The sequence below is a fragment of the Rattus rattus genome, chromosome 11 (genome assembly GCF_011064425.1).
Source record: "Rattus rattus isolate New Zealand chromosome 11, Rrattus_CSIRO_v1, whole genome shotgun sequence".
In the NCBI taxonomy this organism is placed as follows: domain Eukaryota; kingdom Metazoa; phylum Chordata; class Mammalia; order Rodentia; family Muridae; genus Rattus; species Rattus rattus.
In genome coordinates, this window is record NC_046164.1 from 61,110,041 (window position 1) to 61,128,139 (window position 18,099).

The 18,099-nt window shown below is 42.0% G+C and overlaps 1 protein-coding gene across 10 annotated transcripts in view; it reads left to right on the forward strand.

The window, feature by feature from the left end:
* Positions 1–18,099, forward strand: part of Ldb2 (LIM domain binding 2) — a 324,996-nt gene that overhangs the window by 106,507 nt on the left and 200,390 nt on the right. For all 10 annotated transcript variants that reach the window (XM_032916616.1, XM_032916619.1, XM_032916618.1 and 7 more), the window contains exon 2: positions 15,590–15,692. In XM_032916616.1, coding sequence (XP_032772507.1) covers positions 15,590–15,692 — 103 coding nt within the window. The remainder of the gene's footprint in view (positions 1–15,589; positions 15,693–18,099) is intronic.

Genomic DNA, 18,099 nt, shown 5'->3' on the forward strand with positions numbered 1-18,099 from the left:
ATTAAATAGCATTTCTAAGGGACTTGAGGGGGTCTTTCGTTGCATTTGCTTTTTTCCTTTTGCTTTTTTGTTGTTGTTTTATTTTGTTTTGTTTTAATTTGTTGCAATGTGTAATCGCGTGCTCTGTGCTGGAATTACTCTCTAAGCTTCTACAATCATGTAGTATAATTTCCTTTATTACTTGGGAATCATTTTTTGCCTTCCGTTACAATGGTTGGACAAGAAACAGATGAAGCCAACATACCATGTCCTTTCCTTCCATGATGTGTCTCCCAGGGATCGAACCCAGGTCATCAGGCTGGAAGCCTGCTTCCCTTGCTTTTTTGTCTTCCTGTGGTTTGGGAAAGAGGGGCACTGCAAGCAACAAACCCCAACAAATGTCAAATGAACCTCACACCTCTAGGGCGAGTAAGGTTTATGCTGTCGGCGTTTCACAGTGGAAGAGCTGCAGTCAGGGGTCAGAGCTATAGAGCCAGTCCGGCTCCTGAAACTCCCAAGCCACTCCCTTTCCCGTCTCCATCCTGCAGTGTGATTTTTCCAACGTGTAAACAAATCGGAATAAAAGCTGCTTCCGAGATGTTGGAACAAAACAAATAACATGTAGTGAAATGTGTTAGTGAGTCCCTTGCCACACACTATTGATAATTAATGCTGCTTCTTTACCTGGAGGAAAATAGTTCTATTTTTACTTAATACAGAGAACGGTAACATACCAGGGCTCCCACATATACCACAGTGTTAGGCCTCTCCAAGGAAACAGACCTAAGAGAAGGTATCTATATGATAAGGGATCAGTGCATAGTATTTTGGAGATTGCTTCATCCTCAAATCTGAAGGTGACTCAAGAGACACAAAGTCCCATAATGTGGAGTTGGGCAGGTCAAAGCAAAGGTCAAGCTCAAGCAGTCAGATAGTTAGAAACTCTTGCTTTTGAGTGTCCATCTATCCACCGGTCTGTCTGTCCATCTGTCTGTCTGTACATGCGTATATATGTGTGCACCTATATATGTATGTACATGTATGCTGTTTCTTAGGTGCTGTACACCTCTTTTAAAAACCTTTCTCTCTTTCTTGCTCTTTATTTTTCTTTTTCTGACAAAGGATCTTTCACAGGCCTGGAGACTGCCAAGTAGACCAGAATGGCTAGACTATAAGCCCCAGGGCTGTTTCTGCTTCCCAAGCACCAAGACACCTAGCTTATTCCTTTTTATGTGCGTGGGTCTATTGTTTGCATGTATGCCTGTCACCATGTGCATGCTTGGCACTCTGATTCCGGGGAACTCGAGTTATAGATGGTTGTTAGCCACCTTGGGAGTGCTGAGAATTGAACTGGAGTGTCTAGAACCAGTCAGTGCTCTTAACTGCCAAGCTATCTCTCCATCCCCTCAGCTAGCATTTAGTACGTTTCAACTCAGGTTCCTTTACAGATTAAGCCACCTTAGCCCTGAAGTTCATTCCTAGACAGGATATTAGTTCTCTCCGATCTTTAGTTGCTTTGGTGATGCCTATTCACAGAGAGAAGATCTACTTAGTACAGGTTAACAAGTGTTAACAACGTTGAAAGAGCAATCATAGGCACACTCAAAACAGCATTACCCAAGTATCTCAGCACCTGTGGCTCTGTTGAGTGGACATGCGAAATTAGCCACCCCAAGGCTGTAAGTTTGACTTTTTTTTCTTTTCTTTTTTTTTCTTTTTTTCTTTTTTTTCTTGGAGCTGGGGATCGAACCCAGGGTCTTGCTCTTGCTAGGCAAGCACTCTACCACTGAGCTAAATCCCCAACATCGTAAGTTTGACTTTTGCTTTCATTCACAAGTGACTTCAATCAAACTTCTTGACATTTCCTGAACTCCATTTCCTCTTTTGTAAATTCTTGTGCCTCTTGCCGTTTTAGTCTAAGTATTGGAAAGAAATGCACCCTTCCTCCTCCAGAATAAAGATCTAGTAATTCTTATCATTGTCCTTACTTTCATTCTCGTATGCAAATATAAAGTCTAGGAACATGTAGGTAATGTTTACATGTTTGTTGTATGTTAGCTGTCATATGTATTTGTCACATATAAATATTTTTTGCTTTGTTAAACAAAATTTTATTCAAATTAGAATTACACTCGTTGGAGTTTGGAACATTCTTGGGTGTTTATAGCTTTGGTTCTTGCTCGTTGGGTAGTGTCGAGCAAATTGTCTAACTTCCTTGAGTCAAGGCAGAGATGCGGTATGGGATATTGCATCTCCAGCATTGATCTCTTTCAGAAAATGGATTAGGTACAGAAAGGATAGTTCTTGGATACCAGGTGTTCTACCAGGTGCTGACAGAAGTTGTTTGGGATAATCCTATGTGGATAAATGGGATGAGAGCAGTGGTAGTGCAGACGCAGGTTGAGGACAGGCAGTGTGGGGCACATCAGTCCCTGTAAGTGTGGACAGCAGCAATAAGAACCTGTGAATAATGAGGAGACCTTTAATGGAAATAAGTGTTAGATAGTTTAAGATGATATAGCAAATTTGTCTCTCTCCTTCCCCCTCCCTTCTCCCTCTCCCTCCCAACCCCCTGTGTGTGTGTGTGTGTGTGTGTGTGTGTGTGTGTGTGTGTGTGTGTGATGCATGCATGTTAATGCCTTTCAAAGGTGACCATTGGTTCTTCTGGGAGAGAGTCCTGAGATAGGCCTAAGAGTTCATACACAACTACCAAGTATGAACTGAAGTACTGACCGATATAGAAGGCTTCTTTGACACTGGATGGGCACACGTCAAAGATTTGCCTTAAGTTAGGACAATGGACATTGGATCCTTTCTCTTTGATTTGTGGTGTATTAGTTGCTTTGCTCATTGTGATAAAACATCTTTCAGAGACAACTTAAGGGAGGAAGGATTTTGAGCTCACAGTTTCAGAGTGTGTAGTTCATCGTGGCAGGGTTGGTGGGTGAGGATGTGTGGTCAGCGATGATAGGAGCCTATAGTATAGCTTTTCCCATATCCCAGCAGATGCAAAAATAAATACCTAGACCCAAATCAGAAAGCAGCATAAGTTTCAAAGGCCTGCCCCTACTGAATACATCTTCCAGCTAAACCCCACATCCTACAGGTTATATAACCTTCCCAAACAGTGCCTCTTGCTGGACACCAAGTGTGCTGGACACACACACACACACACACACACACACACACACACACACATTTCATACAAATTCTAACAAGGAATGACAAGCATAATGCCTCTGCAAGATACAGAGCTCAAAGTCAAGAGGTCAATGATGTTCAATGATGTCAGAGAGAAGAGAGAGAATGGATTTGTTTGCCGAGAGTTGTAGGAGCCATCCCTGGAGTGTTTAAGACACTGATGAGAAGGAGACTATTAGAGATCCCCTGTTTCCTCACCTGTCTACGAACATATGGTTTTACTAAAAAATGAATAAATAAATAAATAAATAAATAAATAAATAAATAAAAACAGTGACTCTGCTGTTCTGTTCCCCATTCTGTGCTATGATTCTGCCTCTCTAGCCACTCTTCTTCACTTTATATTATAATGTACAAATACTGTTGTGGTGCTATAAGCTGTATATGAACAATATTCTTAAAATTTCTATTTTCTTTCTAGTGTCCATATAGTTTCTTGAATCATTCCTCCACGGTAAAATAAGCACATTGTTCCTGTTTTTTTTTTTTTCCTATTATGAGTATTCCCATGGTGAATAATTTCGCGTATAAAGCATTTACATATTTTTGGATTATATCCTTTGGATGGATTCCCAGGAATAGAATTACTGAGTCAAAGGGCATGAATATTTTTAATTCTTTTAATTCATGGCATGTATTTATTTAAATATTTCAATGGAATAAAGATTCTGGTAAGCCCCTGGTACTCTATTGTGTATTTGCATCGAGTTGGACCATGCCAAGCCTCTGTGTGCCTTGAACAGTGGGGTCTCACCACCTTACCCTTCTGCCTAACAATACTCTGTTAGAACTCCCTCCCCATGTGCACTTCAGTGGTTTTGTTTCTTAGTCTATCCCACCTTTCTGCCTTTCTGGCCAATCTTCTTCATTTCACATTATAGGGTACCAATGTGTCTGTGGGGCTATAAGCCATGTGTAAACATTACTTTAAATAATGCCCTGTGGAAGTTTAAAGGGAGATTAGAATATTCTCCTCAGTGAATTTATTTTTATTATTTTTTATCATTTCATATTTTTATTGTTTATCATGCTTCTTGTATATTCATTTATTCAGGCAGCCATTTAGTAAGCACCCATCCTAGGCTTCATAGTAAAGTATAAACAGCGTCTTCTGAACCGTTTACTCATTGACAAGACAATAAACAACAAACCAATCAACAGAATGGTTCCCTAGAGGAACTCAGGCTGACACTATAGAGAGTTGGCTCCTATGGCTCCTGAAGTGACAAGAGACTGAGATTGGATTGACAAGAAACAGAGAGCTACACCAAGTTCAGGAAAATATACACAGTGCGGCAGAAGGGTAAACTGGCCCAAAGCACCCTGTAGAAGGTGGACTGTGGCCTGGGACAGGAGGAGGGAGTCTACAGGAAAAGCCAGACTCTCAGCAGAGAAGGGAAGGTAAATGAGGTTGAGCACCAGACAGAGTCCCAGGCCTGCAGCTCTGTGTGCTCAAGGCAATAAGCAGCAGTGAGGACTGAGGGAAGGGACCCACTCTAAGGCTGTCAACAGATTAGAGTGGAGTTACAATTGAGAGCTCCTGGCTGCAGCTCTGACTGGTCAGAGGCCACCGTGTTCTTTAGCAGAGGGTCAGTGGCCAGCTGAAACTGCCATCCAGTAGTCCTGGCAGGAAGCTGGGGACTATGAAAGACTAGGGTATCATGCATGTAAAATACCCAGAGCTTGCAAAGAGAACAGGAAGGAGACATTGGAACATCATCAAGATGTGTTGAGGTTCTTCTATTTTAGGTTATTTCTCTGCGCAAAATTGTCCCATTTTTTTCCTCAACCCCAAAGAAAAATCAATTGGGGTTTCCTTTCTAATGGCATTCTGAGGCCTCCATCCTGGCATAGTCCCCTGATGTTTGGTGCAGATCTCAGGAGTGATTTCTGTCATTTGATCAACTATTCTGATACATTTTGGGTGGTTCAGGGGGAAAAAAAGCTGTTGAATTTTTCAAGTTTTCCCAAAGATGTTCTCATCTGCTCTGTGCTTATTCCAGAGGATAGAACGCTGCCCATAGTGAGTTCTTCTCAGTTTATACAGTTAGTGCCTCACCATGGGATCTCTACCACCTCGACCTTAATGCATCAGGGTGTGATGTCATCTGACATGTGGTGCTCCCCACTACAGAACTCGCACCTAGGAGACCCATGTGCCTAAAATGGCACATCACTGGATCATTTGTAAGACGGATTCACATAGAGTCTATTGTATATTATTTTTGATATGTTAAATGGCATTCTTCAATGCTTAAGCATAAAATAAGAAAATAAATTACACAGAAAGAGCCGAGCAAGTCCCCCACATTGCCATTTAATTGGCCTGGGACTTTGCATCTTTTTCTTTTTTCTTTTTAAATTAAAATACAGTTATGTACTTTTCCATCTCCTATTTCCTTTCTCCTGTCCCTCACATTTACCACTCCCTTGCTGTTTCAGTCACGATTTCTTTTTCTTTGTTATTGCTACACACACACACACACACACACACACACACACACACACACACACCCTACTACCCTACTGTATGCCTGGTCTTTCATTGTTACCTGTATTTCAGGATTGACCTGTGGCATTAAATAAATACTTAGTGTGCCCGTTCTTGGGAAAGACTCTTTCTCTAGGTCTTAGAATTTTTTAGTTGCCAGTATTTCTTTGTCCATTAGTGAGGCCCCATGAGATTTCTCTCTACCATGCTAGCATGTCTGTCAGGGTTTTGTGGATATTAGGTGCAGGAATTGTATTATAGATGCTTCTACTGGGGCTGGGCACTCCACAACCATGTATTCTCTGTATTTTGACTAGTTGTGGTTTCTTGTAATGGATCTCCATCTGTTGTAAAGAGAAGGTTCTTTGAGGAGTGAGAGCCACACTTATTTGTGGGTACAGTGATAAATATTTTAAATGTAGTTAGGTATTGTGCGAGTTTAGTGGGGTGACAGTAAGAAGTTCTCCCCTAAGATCCATGACCTCACTAGCCTCCAGTAATTGGTCCAGTTTCCAGTACAAGGCATGATTTCCTTCCTGTTGAGCATGCCTAGGTCCAATTAGAGAGTTGTTGGTTATGGACAAGATATGAGTCTCACTATTGCTCCTTAGTGTTATCATGCCATGCTGGTTGTCATTGTGGTTCATAGGTACACAGATGGGTAGGGCCACTGGTTGCTTTCTTCCCTTGGATGTTTGTACAGCATCACTCAGTATAGTCCTCTGGGAGGAGATTTTCCAGGTCAGATTTAGCTCAGTTCCTCTGGATCTTATGTCCAGTTGGTGTTCATGGTGTCTTCAACCTCTGAGAAACCATCAAGGGCAACAGTGATATATACTCTTTGGGAAGGTGGTCTCTTTGGCTCTCCTTACTAACAACTTGAAAGGGGTTCTCATGCCAGGTATTGGTTTATTTTTGTTAGACTATACACCACTTGGGGGTTGGGCCCATTTTTAAATATCCTGGGGATTAAAGTTTCTCCATGAAATTCTGGAAGTCACTAACCTGAGAGGGACATTGTGAAGACTAAAGGCCACATGTTGTGAATAGAAGTACTTGTGTTGTTGGTTACACATCTGTCAAGTGTCTTGTGTCTTTGTAAAATACAAGCTACAAGTAGAGATTGTAAGAACTCAACAGGAATCCAAATATAAAAAGGAAAAATTATTCCAACTGGGATGAAGTCTGGTGGCAAAGGGCTCAATTTGGGGAGGTAAAAACACCACACACACACACACACACACACAACTTTTTGATGATGCAATGCAACATTTGTTATGGGAATGTTCATAATTAATTCTGATTCAAATTACCGAGTCAAAGTTGGAAAAGGAAATGCATAAATTCCTTAGGTATTTTCTGGGGAAAAGAAACAGATCTATCTTTTACTGAAGAGACATACGGGCCCAAGCCAGGGCTTTCTGTGGTTTGTAGGCTGACTCTTTCCCACAGCAGCATCTACTTGAATTGGGTTGAATAAAGCAACTCCATTCTCCATGGAAAGCCTTGAATTGTGAGTGAAATTCCAAGATGCTATGTCTACAGGGAGAGTTCACTGTCATGGCAACATGCAGTTTTAGGATGTCTGTTAAGCCGATAGCAAACATTTACCATCAAATAAATACAATTTAGCTGAGAATAAACAAAATCAGAGTTGAGAATTTGAGAAGAATGAAACCATGGAAGGTTTCGTCTTCCTTAAAATATCATACAGGTAAGAAAGAAAGAGAGATGGGGGAAAGCGAGGAAAAGAATAGGAAGAGAATGGCTTTAAAATTCTTGCCTTTATCAGTTTTGTGCTTCTGAAGTTAGGAGCTAGCAAGGAAAGATGGCCCAACACTATACTTTTGCTTCTCTGTTGCCACAAACTCTGTAGGGGTGATGAATAGCCTTGCTTTGGGTTGTCTATTTGAGATGTGATAGGGAAGCTCCTCAAATTCAGCACAGTTAATATTAAGTGGAATTTCATGCAACTGAGGTTATTTTGTGAAATATTTGGATAAAGGTATGCTACAGAGTAGTGCAGAGTCCAAATGTAGTCTCTGACCTTCCCCCATTTGAGTTCTTCCTTTGAAATGACTAGCTGTATAACTGCCCACAAGTGTTGAATTCCTGAGTCTTGGTTTCTTCATCTGTGAAATGGGCCCTGTAAGGAGACGCATTGGAAGGATCTGCTTATAGGCTTTAAGAACCTATACTATTGGGAAAGTTCAGAACAGTGGCAGCTACAGAATTCTGTGTTGACCACTATTAGTAACATGTTCTGAATAAATATGGCTTATTTTTAAATAAAAGAAAAGAGATAGCTAGAGATTAAGAGAGCAGAGAGAGTTAGCCAGCATGGTGCCTTTCACCTATGACCTCAGAAACTGAGGTAATTGCTAAGAGCTTGAGGCCAGCTTGGGCTACACATTGAGCCTCAGCCACACAGTGAGACACTGTCCTACAAAAACAATCCAATCCTGAAACTAAGACAGAAGGCAGTTTCTGAGACATTTTTTTTCCTGTCTCCTATCTCAGTGTAAGGACGGGGCCAACAAAGACATTTAGAAATCCAAGGGTGACCCCGATCACTCGGTCTTCAGTTTGTTAGCTGATGTGTGCAAATGGGAGTGACTGAAATGCAGGTAAGGTACAAATTAGTGTAGTGCTGCCAGTATGTGTGCACAGGACAGGGTGTCATGAGGGAGTCTTACCGCCTAGACGGCAGGGTACTGAAGCCACTCAACAACCTTCCCACCTCCCTGCTCTCAGACCCCTACATAACACTCTCTACTTTGACCTGGTTTAGTTTAATTAAACCACACACACATTTTTAAGGAGCAGATGCTTTAAGTGTAGCTCATTCTTTGGAGGGGGCTATATGTGTACCACGTGATGAGTGGTTGCCATGGTAATTTCTCATTATTGTTGAATTGAAAAATAATTACTCTGGCAAAAATCCCCCGTAACCTGTCAGTGTTTAAGTTAAAGATGCCGGGGGGCATCCCCAGTACCAAGATCATGTTTTTGGTGGAGAGGGACAGAGTGGGAATGGGAAAGAATCCGGGATGGGAGCAAATACCTCTGTGGATTTTTTTTTAATATAATTAAGGATCATTTCTGCTATTTGGCATGAGTGTGTCTCTCATCCTGATGTATGACTTGGCTGTCAGTGGGACTTGGGCTCACCTGTGAATGGGACAAAAGGAATAAGAATTTTAATCGCTTAAATGCATATGGGGGATTATTTAGGATAGAGGAGCTTCGATGGTATTTTTACCTAATTAAAATATATGAGCATTGTCAACAGTAGTGCCCCTGTCAGTCTTCCGTCCTAGTTAATTTTGTGTTTATTTGCCTGGAAGTTGCTCTGTGGTGTTACAACTTTCTAGGGCTGGGGAAGGAATCCAGGTTTTACCTGGAATATCCACTAAACACTAGCCAGGGAGTTCAAATACAAAGCAGCAGCAGGGATGGAAACTGCCTGTGTGCTGGGAAAAAGCAGGTCCCTGGAACAGAAGCTAGGTGTGCATAGCTAGACCTGCATGTAAATTAGGGTGCTGGAATTCCATCACTCCTCTTCTGAGGGTCACTGCACAGGACCGTGATGCACTTGGCTTCCTACGACAGTGCCAAGCTATGTCTCCCTTTTGGGTTAACAAAGCTCCTAACATAGTCCTCTCCTTTGAGTCAAGAACAGACTTTCTTTAGATATCAATCATCCTTCTGCCCCATTGTTGCTTCATCTTGGACACATAGATGTAGATGTTCTTCCCCCTGGCAGAGCCCATCTCTTCTTTGTAATTCCATTGCACTCTCTATTGATCCCACTTCGAAACCCATCACTTACAGGTTCTTTCTGTTTCATTTCTACCTGTGCATCCATCCATCAAACTAGAAGTCTTCAATAGTGAGATCCAAGGTCTTCCTAATCAAAGGACCGAAGAATAGCCCAGCATATTCCCCAAGCCCAAGTTACTTCAATATTGGTCCCTGAGAAACTCTTACACACTTACAGAAACGTTGCCACCAATGTTCTCACCGTAGCACTGCTAGTCATGGTGTCAAGATGTTTGAGATTGTTAGTGGAAAATGTTTACATAAAGTTTAATACAGTCATTTCATGCATTAGTGTGTGGCTAATATAAGAAAGTAAGAGTCGGGTCTATAAAGTGGATGAGTCTCCAACCAGACAATTGAGGGCTGGACCTGTAGCTCAGTGATAGAGCACGTGACCAAACATGCACAGAACTGAGTATGGTCCCCAGCAGAGCAAAATAAACTAAATAAACAAACAAAACAATTAGAGTTGTGGGCCCAACAAGATGGCTTAGCAGGTAAAAGCCTTGCTGGCAATCTTGATGTCTTGAGTTCAATCCCTGAGAACCTCGTGGAAGAAGGAAAAGGACCACAGGTTGTACTCCACACATGTGATGTGGCAGTTGTGGGCCCTTCTTCACATACACACAATCAACAAACAAGCAAACAAATACTGTTTCTTTCTTAATAAATTAGATAATTTATAATGACTAAATAAGTGAATACGTTAATAATAAAAACTCCTCTTTAAAGGAAAGGAGAATAATGTATTTTAGCACTTACACAAAACATTGGAAACAATAGAATTGAACATCATGTAATTAAGTAGGCATTTAAATTAGAGTTGAGCGAGCAAGATCCGTTCCTTTTTAGGAGAAACTTGCCCACAGGGGAAGGAGAGAAATATACTGTAGGGTATGGAGACCGTAGGCATTTATTTTTATTTATTTCAATTCATTAGAAAGGAATCCAGCTTGTCATTGAATATTTGTCAGTGCAGGAGAATGAGCCTCCATCTTCATGATCCTGTGCTCTGTCTCTACTCTTTAGAGTAAGTAAAGCCTGCCCATTAGAATGTGGTCAGTAGCGTGGTCACGTGCTATAAGGAAGCATACCTGAGAGCCTGCTCCAGAATGACAGCAGGGTTCGAAGCTTCTGCCTGAATGCAAACTTTGGCCCTGCCTTTCTGTGGCCCTGGCAGGTGGGAGTGGGAGGGTCAGGGGAGGGAGATGTTATAATGCAGTACCAAGTCTTGACATAAACACTGCCTCCATTCCCAGCTTCTGCACCCAGAATCCCCAGATTCTTACAATACTCCTGGATCGGAGTACTCACTGGATGTGGTAGGACCTCACATGCTCATTCCAGTTTCTTATTCTTCTCTCCATTAGTCATTTCTAAGAAGGAATCTGGCCAAGGATGTGAAGGTACCAATGCCCAGTGCCCCTCCTAAAGCACTGCAGGGCAACAGTAAGGACTGGGCCTATGCACGCTGCAAGGCCATGAGTCAACAGCAGTTTCCCGTGCACTTCAGTCGGGGCTAAATTGACAAGCTCCACTAGGCCAGGGGGAATCCGAGGTGGAGAACAAGGTTTGATATTTGCCAGATTTCTCAGTCCGTAAGAATGACACCATACCACGTGACTCCTGATGTAGCCAGAGAGCTAAGAGCCACATTTCTACCAGTTCATACTCTTAGCTATTTGGGAAAGGGTTCTAATTTCTTTCAGCAGGGGTCACTGTGGCGGTAATCTTCCATTTGTAGGAAAGCTTAGCCCCTTTAGTACACAGATTGATTCTACAAGATTGCCACCCAGTTCCAGGAGCTGTAGCAGTCAGCAAAAAAAAAAAAAGAGGTGGGTACCAGAAAAAAATAGTGTAAAGAGGAGAGGGTCCCCAAATCCATAAAAGGCCAGAGGAGGAAGCATCTTCGTAGAAGCATCCTTGAAGGCATGCCAAAGTCCTGCTAGCTCCATTTCAAGGTGAAAAAAAAAATCACCATCTCAGCAGAATTCGAAGGGAAAGGAGCATGTGGCTTTGGAATCGGACAGACTGTATATAAACTTTCTCACCGCTGTCCTGTTGATAGGTTTTATGGAGCAGCTTCACATTTTGGGGATTTAGATTTCTTCTTTACAGATGAGGTAAGCATCAAATGAGATCATAATGAATATTCAGAACAGAGTTGATCAAACAGTCACTACATGCAGCTTTCTTCTCCGTCCTCACAGACCACCAGGGTTAGTGTTCCCCTACCAAAACAACAAACATGCAAAGAGGTGGATTGGCGAAAGTCATTAAGCCATTAAGAGACAGAGTTTATATTTTCAAGTTAGGGTGACACAGAGGTTAACGACACAAATTCCCATAAGGCCATGAGCTCCATTTGTTGGAAGCAATTAGGGCAGTTATGAATACAAGGTGGTTTATTGCACGTAAAACACTTAGAAACACTGGGTTATGGGTCCTGTTCTAAACCCAGGGGGCTCGGTGTGTGGGCTTTACACAGTTTCCTTTATAAACAGCCGAAACAGGACTGGCCTATGCCTAATAGATAGTAATGTTTTTCTTTTCTTTCTTTTTTATTTTTTGTTTTTCTCCCAGTTCTTTTTCATTCCCTACATAAATATTTATATCCTTATAATTAAAGATTAATCAAAATGTGTATGTATATGTTTTTCTAACTTAAATGTAACACAGAATTTTTAAGAACTATTATTGTTTATCATCATCATCACTATTATTAGTGTGTGTGTGTGTATGTGTGTGTGTGTGTGTGTGTGTGTGTGTGTGTTCCCATGTGAAAGCAGTAGTGTTTATGCTGTAGCACACACATAAAGATCAGGAAACTACTCTTAAGAGTCAGTTCTCTCCTACTGTGGGTTCTGGGATTGAATGTAGTTGCCAGGCTTATATGCCAAACACCTCTACCTACTAGGCCATCTTGCTCACTGAAAACATAGCAAAGGATTTTTAATGACTGTTGAAAATCAGCCAAGAAACCAAAGGCCAACAAACAATGAAGCTAGCTGGACAGTTTTGTCCAGTGAGTTTCCCGTGTTGGGCTATGGTAAGATACAGTAGAAGTGTTATTGACTCAGACAGCAGAAACGCTACTATCTCATGGGCATGGCAATATGAGCTCAAATATTCCATATCTATTTGTGCATGTTCTTTGAAGATGTGTAACAACACCAGTTGTTCTGTGCAGCTGATGTACCATACTCCTTGCACACTAACTCTTCTGCAGTTGGTTTGAATCAAGTGACATCCCTCCTTGGGTCATATGCCTGTTGCAACTTCTGTTCTGACTCCTGGAAGATTTGTTGAGAATCCATAATCCACAGACAGTTCTCAACCTTATTTTATCCCAAGCCTAATCTATTCTCCCAACATTCTCACTTCAGTCGATTCATGTTGCAGCCGATCTCTCAGAAACCAAAGTCAGATCACAGGAAAATGCATGGGGAGACCTAATCCAGTCTGTGGACCTCCAACCAATGAGTCAGGCAAATCTGTGGCTTTCTAATTTCCACTCAGGTTGTTCACTAAATGCCTGAGCCCGATGTATGGGCTGCAAATGGGTGAAACATGAAAAGGAACTTGATCATTCATAAACTGTTCCATAGAATTCATTTTCTGGTGCAGTTCTTATGAACATGGAGTGGCTCCTGCCCTAGAAGTGATGCAGAGGTGGTGGACAGAGGCAAAGAAATGGCATTTTCTTGATCTTCATGGAATTCTATGTCTTTGAGAACTCTAAAGCCTCTAACCCAGTTGATTCTCACAGCTACCCCGCCAGGTGGATATTATTTCGATGACATTTGTGGTTGTGATGATTGACATTTTTTTAAGGTCAGTTAAACCACCCAAGTTCTAATAGCTAGGAAGGGCAAATTACTAGCAAGGTACAGTGCTACAGTACCTAGTTGAGTTCTGCCAACAAACCTACACTACGAAGCAAAGAGCAAGAGGAAGAATGGGGCCTAAGGCGGGATATCCCTGCTCTTCCTTCTTCTCTCTTCCTAATGTGGAATTCTCCCTTCTCTAACCAAGACTGGTTAGGGAGGTGTGGCTGTGGGCCCACAGAGGTGGAAAAACATCTTAGACACCCACCTTGTGTCTGAGCATACCTGAAGTTAGGTTTTCTGCTGAGAGCTTAGTTATTGTTGATGCAAAGCACAGACAATGATGTGAGTGGCTACTTTCATTCATGTAACCTCTTCTGTAGGGAATACCATGGGTCTGACAGTATTCTGCAGGCTAAGGGGATGCAGAAGGGAAAATAAGCCCCTGATCTCAGGAAGCTAAGCCCTGTGCCAAAGAAGAAAGCAAAGTAAAAACAAGTATAAGAGATTCGTGGGTTAGATAGAGGGACACAGGAAAAGGAGCCAGAATAGCATTTGGTCTATGTTGAATACACTAGGGGACACACACACACACACACACACACACACACACACACACACACAGCCACTTAAAGTCAGATAAACCATTGAGTTCAGCATTCCCAATGAGGTCGATTTTTCCAAACTGATTTCTCTAGTTTTAAACTCCTAAACTTTTCTAAATGTTCTAGAAACTTCCATAACATAGAGTTGTGTGGTGGGAATGTCTCAGAAATGGTCAAGGCTGTCTTTGCATTGTTTATTTGGTGTTCTGCTAGTGGGTTTTGAGGGCAGAATCCATCTTTTAATTCAGATGGGTGCCCATATGGTACCAAGGATAATAATGATTAATAAAATATTTTTAGAAAGGAGAACAGGGTGGTAGTTTGAACGAGGGTCCGCTCACTGTCCTGGGGTTGTTTTGTATTGACTGTTGTGTTTTCTTCAGAAAAGCATTGGCCTTAATGTGGCTATTGGGTGAAATCCAGAGGAAAGAGACAGAAACATTCATTTGTCTGAGCGCCTTCCTTTCTGAGGGAGAAGGCAACATCAATCTTCCCAGGCTTCTTAATTGTTCTTGTAAGGAATGGAGGCTCATTCCTGAGGCATTCCAATGACAAGAACTTAAATGTTTTCTTAATCAGAACAGCTTAATGGTCAGCTGGGAGGCTGCAGTGTCTCCTCCAGGTCCCTAGTCTTGGGGACTATAGAGAAGATCCCTCCCCATCTGACAGGTAGCCATCTTTTCTCCAGCCTGGGACCAGAGCAGACAGTCTTTGGAGAAAGATTGTACTTAAGAATTGGGGGTAAATTGAACGCTAGTTGTTTTTTAAACTGGACACTGTGTTAGCTTCTGCGTGACTCCCCTCATCCCTTGGGGATCAGCAGTTATTTGAGTGGCCTTTGGCTGCATCTTTCTTAAAGTGTTTTCTAGACAACAAGGAAAACATTTAACAGAAGAGCAACAGACTTAGTGGAGGGCCTGCATTCTCCTAAACTTTTCTATTTTCCACAATCGTTTTAATAACAAACAAGTTATTGCCTTAAAAGTATTCTTCAAAAAAAAAATCTACAGACACAAGATAGTTGCTTCTGCATAATTGTATGTGTGTGTGTGTGTGTGTGTGTGTGTGTGATGCAATGTCTGTCTATTACAATAATATTATATAAAAAGAAACACAATCCTTATTTCATCAAATCAATTTTAAAAAGTCCATCCTTAACACGGTTGTAATTTTGTGTTTTCCACTGTTAAATATGCAGTCTCAAGACAGCAGACAGCAAAAGAAAGCAACTAAAGCCACAACCTTGAATATATTCATATTAAACAAACGCCCTTTCATGAAGACACAATCATTGCATTACAGAGCACGTTTTAAAAATTTCTCCAAATATCTCCTCGAGTTAATATTTAGTTGTTTGAATTGGTGTTAGTTTGTCTTGTGAACTGGAATTTGCTCCACAGTTGAAGCAATTAATTTGAAAAGTGTCTACACACTACCCATCTCCTCCAAGAACACTCACAAACATATCGTATGCTAAGTAAGGAGCCACAGTTTCTGTTTGTTTGTTTTCTTTGTTTCTCCCCTCCCCCAAACACACACACAAACACACACACACACACACACACACACACACACACACACACACACCCCTTCTCCTTTGTCTTTATTGAAATATGCACTGCTTTTGCCTTTGCCTATGAAATAAATGACCTGTCTCTTTGCAGGACAGTGACAACCTCTGGTGGGATGCATTTGCCACTGAATTTTTCGAAGATGATGCCACATTAACACTTTCATTTTGTTTGGAAGATGGACCAAAGCGATACAGTAAGAAAGAAGTTTATTTTCCTAATATTCCCTCTTATTTTTCTGGCTGCAAGGAGAGGACAGGAGTGTGATATGCTGAATTGCCTCCTGACAGTGTGCTTGCTTCCCACCAAGGCACTGTTAGGAGCAGCAGTCCAAGGCACTACTGTGAGACTCCCTTTTGAGGCTTAGATTGTTTGGGTATTTGCTGATTTAGAGAGTGGAACAAATATGCACCAAGTTGTCCAATGAGAAGCAGGCAGCAAAACGATAAGGGTTTGGCATGTGTCTTGTCAGCTACTCCCTTTTATGCCTAAGGGTTCATGCTTCTGCTCGTGAAAGTTTCCTTTAAAAAAATAAACAAAATCCCTCACCATCACAGTTTCAGCCCCATCCTCTTATTCCTGCTTATCCGGGATCTCAGGTAGTTATTTGACAAGTGCTATCTTTTCTCAAGCACAGGGGAAGTCCCAGCTGCTTTGAACGCACAGTTTCGGATTAGTGTTGACAGAATTATAGTTCCTTGTCTTTCTGGCGAGTGATAACTCTGTAAGGATCCCAAAATTACAGCCGGTGGCACCTTGGGTAACAGCTGATCTGTCCTGATTAGGTTCAGCCAACTTGTCAGGCATCAGATTTGCTGGTTGTACTATCAGACCAAGGACCGTAGATACGTCAACACAAACGCAATTAATGGTCACTTACATCAGAGAGAGACACACTTTCCGAGCCAGCAGGACTCGTGTGAGCAAACCCGTCAGAGAGGAAAACGTTCCCAGAGCACAAACCCTGAGATGATGATGGAACTTACATAGTGTGAAACAGTCTTTCCAGAGCTCTTGACAGTTGATAAGGGAGAGGCTCATGATAAACAGCTCAAACCACCGACAGCAGCCGGGTATGTTCCACAAGGGAATAATGTGTCTTTGGTTTTAATATAAAGGTGTTTTAAAGAATCTGGTGTTATCTCGTTCTATATCATGACAAACCAATTCTTTTTGTGCTAACATACACATGTGGTGACTCGGTGGGGTAACAAAGGAGAGAGTCAACCATCATGGGTTTGTTATCCTGGGGTAACTTGTTTTAGGAAATCTACTTAGATTTTGGTATTGTGGGCTCTTTAGACAATGATCTACGTCTCATGCCACGTTGGTATTTCAACTCCACAGAGGTTCTGCTTTCCCCTGGTGAGTGCCCCAAGCCAGTGCAGGCTCTAGAGCAGTATTGGAGAAGGCGCAAGGAACTAAAGAAATTCATCAGTCCAGCAATCTTCCTTCCTCAGCTACTGAGCCAATAGAGACTAAATTCTACCCAAGCAGCCACCACTCTCCACACTGTCTTGTTTTTTTCACTCAGTCATTTATTTATTTTCTGAGGCAGAGATAACTTCAAGTTATAATTATTTTATGTTCCTGGGATTTGCCAGTAGGGAACTCTGGAGGGGTCTGCTCGGAGAACTAGAATCAACTAGAATTACAGCCTTAAAGCCTGCACCGACGAAACAGAGTCTCACTGTTCCCTCTGTTGATCTGATATCCAGACACCACCCAGGGTGAGGCAGGATCTGTGCTAGGCAAGTCATGTTCATGCACAGGAGGAAATTCTTGACTGCGAACCATCATTGCCCAGGTTTCTTTGTTTCTCTGAGCCAAAATATTTCCCGAGTGGAGAAGAGAAACAAAGATGATTGACAGGCTGGAGCCGAGTCTCATCAGCACTCTCGCTGACAGCCTGGTGATGTGCGCGCCCGGCTGATGTGCGGTCGAGTGACAGCTGATTGACAGCCCAGGACGGGGATACAGAGAAGATGAAACTTGCCTAGAACATCTGACATGCTGTTTATGTGGTACTCTCAAGCCTTCCCACCTTAACCCATTCTGGATGCAGGCGCCGTGCGCCAGGCTGGGAAGATGTCTGGCTGTCCTTGTGCTCAAAGCCGAGGATTTTTTTTTTCCTTGATAACTGCCAGGGAACAGAATTCTTTGCATTTCTGGCAGAAAAATAAGACTTACCTATTAGATTTTATTATTATTATTATTTGTAGAAAAAATTTCTGAATTATCCACTCTAAACCGTAAGAAATATTCCAAGGTGATTTACAGCCTTCACTAGAACAGCCTCAAATCCCCATCCTCATCTGTGTCTTTAGAGGATCCTTGCAGTTATAAATTGTCCTAGCTGGGAGCTGCCCCCATCCTGCAATCTGTGCTTGCTACTTGTCTGTTGCCCCTTACTCTAATGCTACCTCCAGGCGGATAGAGTTTTTGGTGAGTGCTGAATTCACAGGCTGGTGCAAGAGTGCACATATCATAATTGGTGTTCGGTAATGCTTTGAGTGAGTGAACAAGGAAATAGACATTTGGGGAACTGTTAAGCTGATCAAGTGGAATGGATGGCAGAACAGCCGAGCTCTTTAGACCACCAG